We start from the raw sequence: 15,812 nt of genomic DNA on the forward strand, positions 1-15,812 counted from the left end.
AGTACTCAAGATCTTCATGTGGAATAGGCGCAAGCCATCTTCGATTCTTAAGTGAATCAGCAAGGTAAGTTGGCTTACTTCGTAGCAAGCATGTTTTAAGTATTATTTATGCTGAAGCATGTTTAAATTCAAGTTATAAGCATGATACATGTGATAATTACGCGAATAGAGTTTATCTAAATAATCTGCTAAATAGATCAGTTTTTATGTGATCCGTTTCAACGCACGCTTCTGCTGCCAACTCCTTCAACAATGACATGTTCTTCCCTCGCAGGGGTGTCTGACATGTTCTTCCCTCGCAGGGGTGTCTTGGAGCCATTGACGGAACTTACATCAATGTACAAGTGCCAAATGTTGACAAGCCCCGCTACCGCTCTCGAAAGGGGCAAATTTGCACAAACACCCTGGCGGCTAGCAATCGTAATATGAGATTCGTCTATGTTCTAGCCGGATAAGAGGGGTCCACCGGAGAAGCCTGTGTTCTCTGAGACGATATCAATCGTGAGAATGGTTTTCGAATTCCTAAAGGTCTGGAACTGCTTGAGTACATGGGCACATGTATACCATTATTCCATATCGTATTACCTAACCATTTCATGCTTTGAAATGACATTTGAAATTGTTGTATGTTCTGTTTCGAAGGAAAGTACTATCTTTGTGATAACGGTTATGCAAATTGCGAGTGGCTTCCTGACTCCCTACAAAAGTGTCTGGTATCATCTCAAGGAATAAGGAATGGGGCATTGGCAGGGAGTCCCCACAGAATCCACGTGAAATGTTTAATATGAGACACACTCGCACACGGAATATCATAGAACGTGCATTCGCAATTTTGAAAGTGCGATGGGGATATTGAGGAGTGCTTCGTACTACCCTGTCACAATTCAAACGCAACTCGTGTTAGCATGTTTTCTTCTCCATAACTATGCGAGAGCAGCTATGCCAGTAGATCCCCTTGAACAGCAAGTCGATGTGCACACCGAAGGCGCAGAACCTGAAGTCGAAGACGAGAATGTGAACGTTCCAAGTGAGTACATAGACTCTGTCGAGCCCTCTAATGCTTGGACCGCGATGCGTGAAGAGTTGGCAGAGTCTATGTGGGATGCGGTATGTAAACAATATGTGATTCATATTATGTGTGCATTTGTTTTTTACTAACCAATTTGTTTGATATTCTTGTATAGTATGTGAATCAAGGCGTATGAGATTCGTATGCTGACCTTCGTAATATCAGAGTTGAGTCCATCTCAGGAAGAGAGAAGATCCGCAAGCATAGCTTTAGTTTATCATATTCAGTATGTTAATGTAAAACTTATGGATGTTGTCTGATTTGAACTTATCTACTTAAGAGGACTTGAAGATTACTTGTTGAACTTCATTTTGATAATACTTCCACAATTTAATTTACAAGGTACACGGTACTACACGCTCCACTTCATAAGCACAATTTAATTGAAGCTCTACCTTCATGCAAACAAACTGATTTCCATACGTACCTAGGTATTTCTAATGAAACAATTAGCCAAACAAAAGAGAGCAAAAGATCTGTTTGTATATGTCATGCCATTGCCACTTAGATAATATTACTTAATACTCCTCTCGATTACTGAATATCAGAGAAGCATCTTTATCAACAACTTCAACTCCCAATTTGATCAGTCAGTGGGAATGGATTATTCGAAGCTTGTGATGATCCTCCAGGAGATGAGTTTGGACTAGGAACGTGAATCTAAACAGGCAGTTTACGCGTGAGTAACATCTTCCTGACCGGTTTCCCATTCGGACCTAGCACGTAGAAGTAAGTTGGTGTCCTGTTTGACGACTCATGATCCGATGCTTCTGCTTCTTAGCCATCGAATAACTTGCGCCTAACCTTTTCACATACAAGATTAGCAGGGGAGTTGACCTCCTCCGAGAATGTGGAGTCATTGTCAGAAATGTTGATCACATTGCGGCGGTTGTCGGTGGTGTCGGACAGAATCACGATTTCTTTCTGGATCACTTCCTTCAATCCTTCTGATGCTTTGATCTTCACGTCTGTAGGGACGAAGAGGATGGGTAGGCGATTGAACTCCGGTTCGTCTTGATGGTAGTTCGTGGTGGCAAACAGGTTCGTCTATAACATTAGATAAAACACATGAATGCACTCAGCTTTAACATGGAAATGAAAAAGTTTAACGTATCAATCTTTTAGTATACCTCAAATATCTGAATCCACACACGATCTTCGGTGTTGACATCCTTCGTTTTGGGTACCCAAGCAACTCCAGGGGTTGCCACGACCGCTTTCAACATCCGAAAACATGTCTCGAGCAGCTGCACCCTCTCCATCTCTGACTGGGTGATCATAACCCCAAAGTCAGCATGAATCTTCACACCAGCCATGGATATGACACTTTCTGGTACGCCAGGACCTTCCACAAGTAAGTTTTCCTTCTTGCGCACAGCTGATGCTAACAGCACGTCGTCCAGCTCAGTGGACCACTTCCCTGTGAAGAAAAAAAAAAACTCCTGTGGCGGAATGTCCATTGTTTGACTTGCACAAGTGTTTATTTTGTGATTTGGTGTACCGAGCTCCACCATGTGCAGGTATTTATCAACAATTTTTGAGTAAGTAACTCTGTAGTAGGTGAGTTAAATAAATTCGTTGATTGACACATATGTACTACCCACTTGAGTTTAATTGAGCTCACTCAACTTAATGCACTAACCCCTCAAAAAAAATGTGGTTGTTAATGGAAGGGATTTGGTGGTGGTAGATCATGGCAATTACTATCGTTATTAATGTAGTTAAGTAGGTGATGAGGAGACCTCTGCATTTACACCGCCAACTAACCCCCATATATAAAGAAATCTCTAGCTTAAGGTTGAGATAGGCGTTTAGAACCTCACTTGGCAATCGATTTGGGAAATTTTTAAGCTGGGTTTGTTTCATCATCCATGGCTACCGATCGGCGATTCGTTTTGGACGGGTAAGGGACTGAAAATCTTGTCTTTATTAGTTCATAGAAGTAGTCGCTTTGAAATGAATGTTTTACATACTGTATTTGTGTTGGAATGACATCAAACCATAACTGCTTTGGTTATATTAGCGCTGGCACTGGCAGCCTGCTTCACCACAACCCTCCATTCGTTAAGATCTACCGAAGGATACAGAGCCTCGAAAGAATGGTATGCAGATCTTCATGCCAGAGTCACACATTCAATAGGTTTTATACTTTACCTTCATGTGAAACAAACATCGTTTTTGTTCAGCGTATTCCTCCAGAATGGGTTAAGAGACATGGGCGTGGTTTGCCATCTAATTGCTACCTCGTGATGCCCAACGGCCGGAGGTGGTCCGTGAGGTTGCTCATTGTAGCAAATGGATGCTACTTTCGAACTGGATGGGGTGCATTCGTTGATGAGAACCGCTTCGAGAACGCATATGTCCTCTTCTTCACCCACGTCGGAGGAGGGGTGTTCCAAGTCGTCAGATGCGACTCAATGACCGGCTGCCCCCCTTGCATGATTACAATGTTAAGGAAATACAATTTCCAGTTCACATTCAATACGTCTCTCAACTTATTGATCTGTTGAACATTGCTGTAGAAGCAGAAAATATGAACAACATATCAAAAATGCTCATTGAGCTCAAAGACAAACGAAATCAGAGATAGACAAAGAGGAGAAAGGGAAATTTTATTGATATGATCTCAAAACTTCAAACTTACAAAATGAAGATCCTACACTATTTATATCACGCTAAGAAGCTTACAAATGAGCTGGAAAAATATCTAAAGCCGTAACTAATTCTTTAACTAACTGCCAGCTGTCTCAACTAATTCCAACCGTCACCAACGGCTCTTTCATAACGGCATTCTTCATGCTTCAGCTCCTTCCTCACATTTCAGCTCTCTGCTACGATTCTTAGCTTCAACACCCCCCTTCAAGATGGACAATATAAGCTTTGAAAGTTCATCTTGCTAAGGATGTTTCCAAAGGCTGAAGTTCCCAGAGGCTTAGTGAAAATATCAGCCAATTGTTGATCATTTCGTATAGGCATGGGTTTGATCACACCCTCCAAATATCTCTCTCTCACGGTGTGGAAATCAATCTCAATATGCTTCGTGCGTTCATGGAAAACTGGATTCGAACTAATATGGACAGCCGCTTGATTATCGCAAAATAAAGGCACTGCTTTCTCAACTTTAATGCCAAAGTCTTCTAATAGAGCTTTACCCCACACTACTTCACAAGTGGCATGAGCCATGGCTCTATATTCGGCCTCTGCGGATGACCTTGAGACCGTGTGTTGTTTCTTTGCTTTCCAGGAAACTAAGGATGAACCAAGGAAGAGACAATAGCCTGTCATGGACCTTCTAGTATCAGGGCATGCAGCCCAATCCGCATCTGAGAAGATGCTAAGTGTGGGATCATTGTCACTTGAATAGAGCAAGCCGTGACCTGGTGTTCCTTTCAGGTATCTAAGAACCTTTTCAGCAGCTTCCCAATGTTCATCACATGGCCTTGACACATATTGGCTCAATTTATGAACTGCAAATGTTATATCCGGCCTTGTTATGCAAAGATAAAGCAGCCTTCCTATCTGCCGCCTGTATTTAGATGGATCTTTCATATGATGTCCGGTGTCTTGCTTGAGATGATTCACTGGGTCCATAGGCACTGAGGAAGGTTTACAACCTAACAAACCAGCATCTCTGACCAGGTCCATGGCATACTTTCTCTGGGAGATCAGAATTCCTTGTTTATTTCTTGCAATCTCAAGGCCAAGGAAATATTTTGGAACTCCCAAGTCTTTAAACTTGAAAAACTGAGCAAGAAAGATCTTGAACTCTTCTATCATTTCTGGTGAGTTTGTAGCAATCATCATATCATCAACATATACTACAACACCAAAGAATGTTGAGTGAGCTTTCTTGAAGAAGAACGAGTGATCCGAGGCTGATTGTTGAAGTCCAAATTTGGCTAATACTTCAGAGAGTTTGAGGTACCATTGTCTAGAAGCTTGCTTCAAACCATATAGAGATTTATTCAACTTACACACAAGCTTTGGACCGGTTGAGCTGCCCCCCTCAACAATAAGCCCGGGAGGCAAATTCATGTAGATTTCCTCTTCCAAATCTCCATAAAGAAAGGCATTATTTATGTCTAAATGAGAGAGAGTCCAGCCTTTAATAGCAGCAATGGCTAGCAAGAATTTTACAATAGTCAGTTTTGCAACCGGAGAGAATGTGTCAAGGAAATCAATACCCTCAAGTTGTGTGAAGCCTTTTGCAACTAAGCGTGCCTTAAGCCTTTCTATAGATGCATCAGCCTTGAACTTCACTTTATATACCCATTTGCAATCAATGGGAGTCTTCCCTGGAGGTAGAGGCATAACTCTCCATGTATTTGTCTTCTCCAAAGCAGCTAATTCCTCTTGCATTGCTTGCTGCCAATCCGGGGAAGAAGCAGCTTGGGAGTAGGATTTAGGCTCGAATACAGCAGTCATGAGCACTATATATTTAAGGTGCTGTGGAGATAATTTGGAGAAAGTGAAAAATGATGAGATGGGATATGGAGTGGAAGAAGACACTGAATTGCACACATAATCAGTGAGATGAGCAGGCGGTTTGATGATTCTGCCGTGGCTACTGATAGAACTGCTAGGATTATTTGATATGGAAGGAATTGAGTCTGAAGCTGGAATGAGGTGTGTTGTAGTAGGAATGAGAGAAGCTGAGTCAGAAGATTGTGAAGAGTTATTTGGTGCGGCAGAAATATTTGGTGAGGCAGAAGGGAAATTGGAGGGAGAGAGGTGAGAAAAAGGGAAGGAATCTTCATGGAATACAACGTTTCTGGTTATGAGTTCTTGCATTGTGTCAAGGTGTAATACTCTATAACCTTTGTATCCAGAAGGGTAGCCCAAGAACACACATTTGGAAGCCCTCGGGGAGAATTTATTTCTATCTCTGTGGAGTGTGGAAGCAAAGCACAAACAACCAAAAACTTTCATGTGCATGTAAGATGGTGCCTTGCTGAAAAGGATATGGAAAGGAGTGACACGGTTTGGGAGAACAGAAGATGGAATTCTGTTAATGATGTAAGAAGCAGCCAAAATACTATCCCCCCAAAAAGAAATAGGCAAGTGAGATTGAAAAAGGAGGCTCCTAGCCACATTAAGGAGATGCTGGTGTTTTCTCTCCACTCTCGCGTTTTGTTGTGGAGTTTCAACACAAGAATGTTGAGTCAATGTACCAAAGGATGTGTATAGAGAGGGTAGGTGAAATTCTGGACCATTATCAGAACGAATAGTCTTGATTTTCTTGGAAAATTGGGTGGAGATTGTATGGAAAAACTGAGTTAAGATGGTTTTGACATCAGATTTATGTTGCATAAGGAAAGTCCACACAAACCTAGATTTATCATCAACAATGGTAAAAAAATAGACATAACCTTGTGTGGTGCAAGGGGAAAAAGGACCCCAGATGTCACAATGTATAAGATCGAAAATATCAGATGCAACTGAGTCAGATTCATGAAAAGAAAGGTGATGTTGTTTGGCTAGAGGACATATTTCACACACAGAGTGAGATGTTTTGGAAAAAGAAATTACATCATTCATTGATTTGAGCTTATTGAAAGAAAAATGTTCTAGCCTTTGGTGCCAGATATCAATGGCTACAACAGAGTTTACATCACAAGAAACTGAATCAGAAAGAGGCATATTTGAGGAGCTGGAAGGAATGACAGTGGATATGTCAATAGAGTAGAGGTTCCCGAGTCTGCTACCCCTCCCAATCACAGTCCCCGGAGAAGCTCCCTGAATAAGGATGGAGTCATGAGTAAAAGATACAGAACAAGAGAGAGATGTGGTGAGAGAGCTGATAGAGATTAGATTAAAAGAGAATGTGGGAACATAAAGGACAGACTGGAGAGTTATTGTGGGAGTCAAGTGGATGGTTCCCATGTGAGTTACAGCAACTTTATCACCATTTGGTAAATTTACAAACGCATCATAAACAGGAGAAGAATGAGAGAAAAAACTGATATCACAACACACATGGTGTGTAGCACCAGTATCAAGTAACCATAGAGTAGAAGATAAAGAAGAAATAGCAACAAAAGGTGAAAAGAGAGTGGTACCAGTGAAAGGTGCTGACTGAGTAGGAGAGAATGATTGACTTGGTTGAGTGGGAGGAACTTGAGGAGAAGATGCAGATTGAGACAAATTTGATGCAGATGTAGCAGCAAGCTGTGAATGCAAAAGAGAGATAAGCTGCTGGAGTTGATCAGAAGAGGAAGAGCCTGCAGATTGAGGCAGTGAACTGGCTGTTTTATCACAGTTTTCAGTGGATTCTTCAACATAATTCACCACTTTGGAGTTAGAGAACTCTCTATAGGGAGGTTTGCCTCTTCCCTTGCCAAAACCTTGAGGATAACCATGTAAGGAGAAGCATCTATCAACAGTGTGGTTGGTACGACCACAATGAGAGCATAATAGTTTGCCACGGCCAAAAGTGGATGAAGCTGCATTGATGCTGAAAGGTTGTTCACTAGAGAAAACGGAAGAAGAGTTTAGCATGTTGCCATCTATTGTTAGTTGCCTCTCCTCTTGAATCACAAGAGAGAATGCTTTAGATAGAGACGGTAATGGCACTGTTGATAGGATAGCAGATCTGATCTGAGAATAGGAAGAGTTCAAACCGATTAGAAACTGGATTGTGCATTCATCTTCCTGATAGGTGTGCCAACGGAGAGCACTATTGCACCTACAAGTACCACAAGTGCACCAAGCTGCAGGTTGTGAGTGTTTATATTCATCCCACACGATTCTAAGATTAGTGAAATATGTGCTAACATCAGAACTTCCTTGGATAAGTGCCATAAGCCGCTGCTTGAGTTGATAGGCTCTGGCAGAATCAGCTTGGGAGAAACGATCATGGAGATCAGACCATATGTCACAAGCATTGTCCAGGTACATCACACTAGAGCAAATTTGAGGAGATACGGAGTTACGCAACCAAGAGACCACCATACTATTACAACGAATCCAAGCAGAGAATAGAAGATCATCATCGGTTGGGCGTTTGAGAGATCCATCAATGAATTGCAGCTTGTTCTTAGCGATTAGAGCAGTGATGATAGATCTGCTCCAATTAATATAATTGGATCCTATGAGAACATGAGGAACCAGCTGGAGGCTGGGATTATCACTAGGATGCAAGTAATATGGACTTGTATGATCATCGGCTGGAATGACAACATCTCCATAGACGGCGCCATCGCGATTGCCGCGATTATTACGATTGACCATTGTGAAGACGATAGAGAGGAGATTAAAAACAGAGATTGGAGCGGAAGATATAGATTTACTCCTGATACCATGTAGAAGCAGAAAATATGAACAACATATCAAAAATGCTCATTGAGCTCAAAGACAAACGAAATCAGAGATAGACAAAGAGGAGAAAGGGAAATTTTATTGATATGATCTCAAAACTTCAAACTTACAAAATGAAGATCCTACACTATTTATATCACGCTAAGAAGCTTACAAATGAGCTGGAAAAATATCTAAAGCCGTAACTAATTCTTTAACTAACTGCCAGCTGTCTCAACTAATTCCAACCGTCACCAACGGCTCTTTCATAACGGCATTCTTCATGCTTCAGCTCCTTCCTCACATTTCAGCTCTCTGCTACGATTCTTAGCTTCAACAATTGCTAATTCATTTCTCGTGAGTGTATTATTGCGTAGAGGGATTGTGGCCCATACCTGAGCGGGACGCACAACCTGAACTAGACACAAGTGACGATTACGAGACATCTGGAGGTGAATCAGACACTGATACTGATGAGGATGAACAAAACCTTCCCTTGGAGACAGCCCGCAATGGCCACCCTTCATTTGAAGTTGTTTTGAGTGAAGCTCATCTTACGCGCACCTTGGTAAGATTTCAATATGTACAATTGTGTTCATATTCGCCCTTTAGTCTAACGAAGTCTTTTCCATTGTACGTGTCAAGGATATTCCGCTAGGATTCTGGAGCGGTTCATTCGAATGCGGTGATGAGACTCGTTTCATGCATTTGTTCTGTGATAAAACTACACCCATTTCTGTAAGCTAACGTACAATTGTGAGCCAGGTGTGTGTAAATTCCGCCATAATCAAGAGTTGCATGGATCAACTGGGCGGACAGGCGGATCAAGAATAATGGAGTCAAATTGCTGCGCTGAATGGATCAAGTCAGATCAAATGGAGGAAGCAGGAGCACCCGTATAGAAGATTGAGCATAACTTAAAGATCCCCAAAAGCTAAGGGCAGAAGGGACTTTTCGAGGGGAAGGATACCCTAGGGATCAGAGCCTCGCGCCTCCTTATAGAAGGAGGAAGAGAAGGACAAAAGGGGGATACTGTCACGACCGCCCTTTAGGGTTAATAAAAGCGGGCGATCGTGATTAAAAGGACTTTATGAACAGACATAGAAGACTAGGGTTTCAATAAAAGTCTGACAAAGAATTTAAGTTTAATAAATAAAAAGACTAAAGGTTTAGCATTTATTCAAAAGATAATAAGTTTTCAAACATCCCAACAAACAGTTTCAGAGTTAAATAAGAATAAGTAAAGAAAATATCACAGCAGAAGCATCCAAGAGAAGAGTGAAGTCATGTATGAAGACACAACGACACTCGGAGTTTCAAAACAACCATAGTATATTATTAATTCTACTCAACACCACCAACCGCTCGTCGCCGCTCAACCTGCACATAGGGAAAACACATGCAGGGCTGAGTACTATAAAAATACTCAGTGGCTCATGCCGAAAACATTTTAAATAAGAGTATATGTTATCATGCCATACGTAAGTAACCATCGGGGTTTGAGCTTTAGAAAGGCCCGAGGCACCCAAAATATTTTCCATTGTTCAAAATAGCGACTGCGCAGTCATTTTTCCATAGACGTCAACCATATCTGCCAATACATGACTTGGAATGTGGCCACAAACCAAGCCACTAGACCGGCCAGCCCGTACGCTAGCACACAGTCTACCATATGTGTACACTAATCCACGTAGGGTTTGTGGCCCTACGAGGACCCGAATTCGATTTATATAACAGTGGCAAAAGCCACATCAGATAGGCACGTTAAAACAAATCACGGCATGATAATCATAGAAATTTTCATCAATAAAGCATTTAGGACATCGTCCTTATTTAAAAGAGAGCCCACCTCGACCGTTTAGATTTCAAGTACTGCTTTCCCTTTGTTATCACGCTTCGCGCACGAGTTATCACCTTTAGATAATATATATTATCAATCAGTCACAAACATCGACTTAATATTATGCATGTCCCTAACGTTTCCCTTTTTTCCCATCTTTGAATAACACATCACGTCATCACATATATATATATCATGTATATCACTTATAACAACATAGTTGTTTTTGTAAAGATAGAAATGTGGCAGCACTGCGCAACTATTTTATAAAAAGTATTAAAAACTCACCCGACTTCCGTTGGGGCTAAAATTTTACCACAATGCAGTAGACTCATCAAATAACTTCGAGTTAAAAATTCATGTCAAAATAACCTTTTTAGGTCGGTCAAATCGAAAACGTAACCTACTAGTCGAGAAAACATTTTCCGGCAGAATTGCGCAGTCAACTTCAAAAATTCACCAAAAATTCATATTTTATCCAAATGAGTTGAAATTTACACATAACACAGAAGACATCATGAAATTTACTAAGAAAAAATAATAGAATAAAAAGGAGTTCATTTGGTCGGTCAAAATCATGTCGGAATATACTGTCCGAATCCACAGTTTTCAATGCTTAAAAATTCGAATTAGGGTTTCATCCCCATTCATTCAAACACAACCTTTTCATGGTTTTAACACACAAACATGCTTAAAAGAGACCTCACACTCATGTTTTCATATAATCATACATCATTCACCAATGATTCATTAAATCTTCATACAATTTCATTCAAAACGCATACACACATACAAATACAAATTTCCACTGATTAAATCCTTAGATTTGAAATCCCTACACTCACTATATGCATGAGGGAGTCAAAAGAATGTTTAGATGGAGAGGAATGAAGAATAGAGGTTTGATTGTACCTTTCTTGAACGAAACAATCGGTAGAAACGAATATAACTCTTGATTCTTCAACAAACTCTTGGCGAATCGAAAGGATCTTGAGTAGAGTAGAAGAACAAGTATGGGAGGAGTGGGGAAGAGAGAATGGGCGTGTGAGAGAGGGAGTAGGCGTGTGAAATTATGGGGGCTAGGGGTTTGGCTTAATCTCTTATTTATAGAGTTAGGAATAAAATATCCTACAATTAAATAAAGATTTGGGGAAGATATGAGGGAGTGGGAATTGGCGTGAATTTGGTGGAGAGATTTTGAAATCTTGGCTATTTAATTAGCCAATGATTTTATTTGGTATTTCATGGAGTAGAATAAAATATTACGGAACATAGTAAAATAATAATTCTCTCAATAAAAAAATAGGAAGTGGCGTGAATTATGCTTCTTCCACAAGGAATAAATTTCAAATCTTTAATTGAACAAGATAAGGCAAGATTTGCTATGATATTTGAATTTATTCATGGGAGGGAATAAATAGGGGATCAATTAGTATAATGAATAATTCCTCCTCTCCACAATTAGGAGATTTTCGAAATCTCCATGGGGGCAAGCATGGGGGTCGACTTTCCTCATGAAGAAAATAAAGAATAATTGGCTTTGGATTTAATTTGGATAATTATCTCAAACAAATAATTAAATCCAAGGAAAATAGAATCCCTCTCCAATAAATAGGAGTGGTCAAAAATTTCAAATAAAATTGGCAAGGTAATTATTGATGATCCTATTAATCTCACTCACCCTTAGAAAAAAATAATTCACCACAATATATTTCACCCCTCATCAATCATTCAAACAGCCACGTCACAATTCAACACGATTGACTATTCCACCCACATCTCAACTCCAAAACAAAATTAGGTCACATAGAAATCAAGCAATTAATTCACTCATCATTTAATGTGCATACTTCACGGCATTAAAAGCATTAAATGCAAAATTTCATGGTTCGAAAATTAGGGTTTAGAAAGTGGGGCGTTACAGATACACACTTAGAGATTCAGCTCTCTTCTAGGGCTGAAATGAGAGTTCACTACACTTTACATTCTTGATTTCCGTCACACACACTTGGTTCTGGGTTTTTAGTTGTGATTGGGTGGTAGTTTTATTTGAAGTTTAAGCTTTGTAACACCGTCTCGAGAAGGGGCGAAGATACAATCTCTCTATTTTATGTTCTGCTACAATTTGGTTTAAGTTTTTCTCGTTGTTTATCGACCTATTTATCTTTGAAAGCAACTTGAAATTATGAATTTAGTTTTCTTGGAATGTTCTGTTTCTCCATGCATGACCTAACTAGTTTATTTATGTTTCTAATGTTCGAGCATGATTTTGGTTAAGTAAGTGTGTTGTGGTGTGATCTGTTGAATCTGAGTTGCTGGTTTACAATTTTCTGTTGGATTGTGGAGGAATTCTGGACGGAAGAAGTTAAGGTTTTTAGATCTAATCGATTGAAAGGTGGTGAAGCAGATCTGAATATGTTTACGATGAGTGACAGTATGCTCGCGTATGATTTAGTTTCCGACCTGTAGATCTGGTAGTAATTTTCATTATTTCTGCATGATTATGGCTTATTCAATATTTTTTTACGTAATCTCAGTCGATCCCTTAGCGTAGACTTAAAGTTGCAAGTTTATTATGTTAAGTTTGTTTGGTTGAAAGTAGTACGATACCAAGGAAATGTTCGAGATCTGATTATGCTCTGTTTTATACTGATTTTGTGAGGAAGATGAAGATGTTGGAAAAGTTTACTTTATAGTACGTTCTGTAGGGAACTGACACTAGCTCACTTTTACATTGTTTGGCTATTTCAGGAAATCACAGTATGAGTTCTTCCGTTCGAACAGGTTGACCAATTAGAGTTTACAAGTTTAGTCAAGTTTTAGCAAATGGATCAGTTCAGTTAGCTTAGTCTCTCAGTCCGTCTAGTCAAGTAGTTTAACTTAACCCCCTTTGAATGCGTGGCTGCAGTCATCCCCAATTTGTCCTCAACAAATGTAGAACACATCGTCTCTATGAGATTCGACCCTTACTTCCCTTTACTAGTTCATAGTATCGAGGGTTAAGGTTTTGAAAGGCATGAGTTCCTCTATTTACGCACTTAACGGAACATGAGTAAGTTGGATTAAGTCAAGTTGATCAGTTTGAATTTTCACTAGGATCCGTTCACAGGCATCTGTAGGTAAAGGCATACATCGGCTAGCTGGATCAGTTTGACACTCCAACTTCATCAGTCTACAATGACAGGAGAAACCAGAAAACGACTACAAGATAGAACACAATCAAAATATCACAAAGCTTTCAGTCGGCTTTGAAAGATGATATGTATTTCATGGTGGGCGGGTGAACCTGGGAACTTCGCTTAGCAAAGCAAAAAGGGACAATTCGAGTGAAGCATGGTTGGGCAGACTTCAAACGAGGCAATAAACTAACAAAAGGCATAAGCTCCCAATTCTACCTCGTCGACACGGAAGAGGTCCACTTCTACGTTATAATCAAACCATGAGGTATTCATGTCACGCCTGCATTTTCTAAGGATAGAAAACACGATTGATCGCGACTAAGAGAGGATTAAAGAAGCGGGGAAGAAAGGGGAAAACAACACAACTCGACCATAGTTCGAAACAAATTGGAATAACTCGAATAAAATCTGAGTATCATTTCAACAATCAACAACTCCAACTGAAAATATCTCAACAATACACGAACTCAAAAGAAACAATATTTAGCGGAAGCATTTCGAGAGTAGAATACTATTATGTATGAAGACAAAATATATTCAGAAAATTTTATTTACTATCTTCTTCACTTTCATGCTCAACACCCACCGCGCTCGTCACCGCTCAACCTGCACATTTTTTAAAAAAAATGCAGGGCTGAGTATTTGATGCACTCAGTGAACACATGCCAAAATAATTTTATAAAAACAGTTATATCATGCCACCATTCAGTGACCTCGGGGTTTTGACTTAAAAAGGCCCGAGACACTAAAAATATCTCAACACAAACTTTCAACTCATCCTCAAATCCTTTTTTCCTCATCGTTTCAAAACACAACCATTTCTCCTTGATTTATTTAAGAAACTGCCATATCTATTCTTTAGGGTGCCGTGTAAGGGGCCACTTTCCACGAGCACGAAAACCGGCCAACCCGTTCGATGACTCACGGTCCTCATCGTGTACACTAGTCCGAGTAGGGATGCACCCTTGCTAGGACCCGAATTCGATTAAACTCATAGTAGGGACTCAGTCCTCACTAAGCAATCATCAACATCAACATCACATCAACATCAATCTCATCAACATCAACATCCTGTGAACGAGAATGTGGCCGCAAACTCGATCACTAGACCGGCCGACCCAAAGGACGGGTCACGATCCCTATTGGTGTACACTAGCCTGAGTAGGGACTCACTCCCTAGTCAGACCCGAATTCGATTTCAATAGGTCTAGTAGGGACAATTCCCTTGCTAAACAAACAGATAGGCATTTCTCAAAACAAAAGCATGCCATGACATACCCTTCTCAACTTTATTTTTCTCATGAAACGTATTTGAAACATAAATCATTTTTCTCTGTCAAGATCGAGCATCATCTCATATCACATCAACAAGTCGAGCAAATCACAAATCACTCGATAAATCAACACATATATCACATAACATCACTTTCACTTTCATTATTTCACTTTAAGCACATAAATTACATCATCATCGAATAAAATTAATAATACTTGCTACCTCAGTTAAAAGGAATTTCGTCACATAAAACGATGCTCGAATAGTTCGAAAGCCCACCTCGTTCATTAAATTTTTCTGAACTTGAATTCCTTACTTCAACTTCAAATTCGTACGCGGAGAAATCCCTTCCTCGCGTCTTTGCTTCTCTTCTCTTCCCTTCCATTTATTTTCGAGGCCGACCATCACGTTCCCATCATTCTTGGGTTCAAAGCCTAACTAATCCAGCTCGAAACTTCCTTCAACTAATTCAATGGCTCAACAAAATTTAATAGACTACGCCCAACTAATCAAATCACTCTGGCCCAATCACTAATTTTGTACGGTAGCCAAAATGAGACTCATTTGTGAAAAGTAAACCACACCCTCTTATCTCCAAAATTCACGTTTGTATCTCTCCCAATTGCTTCTTCAATCTTCCAAATTGAAACTCTAAATTCCTTCTTCTCTCAATCTGTAACGCCCCACTTTCGGAACCCTAATTTGCGAAGCATAAAATTTTTGCATTTAATGCTTTTAATGCCGTGAAGTATGTAAATTAAATGATGAGTGAATTAATTGCATGTTTTCTGTATGACCTAATTGTGTTTTGGAATTTAGATTTGATTTGATTAGTCAAATCCGTTGAGCATATGACGTGGCTGTTGAATAGTCAAAGATGTGGAACATATGACGTGGCCGTTGAAAGGTCAAAGTGTTGAGAATATGTGGTGGAAGTGAAAATGGTTGAAATTGTGACGTGGCTGTGTGAATAATCTATGCGGGGTGAAATATATTGTGGCGAATTATTTCTTAAGGGATGAGTGAGATTAAATAGGAGCATCAGTATTCATTTGGCATTTTCGACCCCTGTTATTATTGGAGAAGAAATCCTATTTTTCCTTGGATTTAAGCTTGGGATATTTATCCGAATTAAATCCAAAGTCCGATTAT

At 39.9% G+C, this 15,812-nt stretch overlaps 2 protein-coding genes and 1 long non-coding RNA gene across 4 annotated transcripts; 2 read left to right on the top strand and 1 right to left on the bottom strand.

Moving 5' to 3' along the window:
* Nucleotides 1-1,361: 1,361 nt before the first annotated feature.
* On the bottom strand, nucleotides 1,362-2,568 carry LOC121793987. The gene is made up of 2 exons (XM_042192002.1): nucleotides 2,200-2,568; nucleotides 1,362-2,116 (listed from the first exon to the last, which is right to left on the bottom strand). The coding sequence occupies exons 1-2, from the start codon at nucleotides 2,527-2,529 to the stop codon at nucleotides 1,847-1,849; spliced, it is 600 nt and encodes a 199-aa protein (XP_042047936.1). The 5' UTR covers nucleotides 2,530-2,568; the 3' UTR covers nucleotides 1,362-1,846.
* Nucleotides 2,569-2,883: 315 nt separating this feature from the next.
* Nucleotides 2,884-3,685, top strand: LOC121794918 (B3 domain-containing transcription factor VRN1-like). 2 transcript variants are annotated; one of them, XM_042193321.1, is made up of 3 exons: nucleotides 2,884-2,972; nucleotides 3,093-3,171; nucleotides 3,256-3,685. In XM_042193321.1, the coding sequence occupies exons 1-3, from the start codon at nucleotides 2,941-2,943 to the stop codon at nucleotides 3,577-3,579; spliced, it is 435 nt and encodes a 144-aa protein (XP_042049255.1). In that variant the 5' UTR covers nucleotides 2,884-2,940; the 3' UTR covers nucleotides 3,580-3,685. The 2 variants fall into 2 exon arrangements, with proteins under 2 accessions (XP_042049255.1, XP_042049254.1); XM_042193320.1 differs by lacking the exon at nucleotides 2,884-2,972 and having other exon boundaries at nucleotides 2,981-3,171.
* Nucleotides 3,686-8,912: 5,227 nt separating this feature from the next.
* Nucleotides 8,913-9,219, top strand: LOC121796461. Its single transcript, XR_006049773.1, has 3 exons — nucleotides 8,913-8,933; nucleotides 9,011-9,050; nucleotides 9,131-9,219. It is a non-coding gene; the product is annotated as an uncharacterized LOC121796461 (long non-coding RNA).
* Nucleotides 9,220-15,812: the final 6,593 nt, after the last annotated feature.

This window comes from Salvia splendens, chromosome 3, assembly GCF_004379255.2.
Source record: "Salvia splendens isolate huo1 chromosome 3, SspV2, whole genome shotgun sequence".
Taxonomy (NCBI): domain Eukaryota; kingdom Viridiplantae; phylum Streptophyta; class Magnoliopsida; order Lamiales; family Lamiaceae; genus Salvia; species Salvia splendens.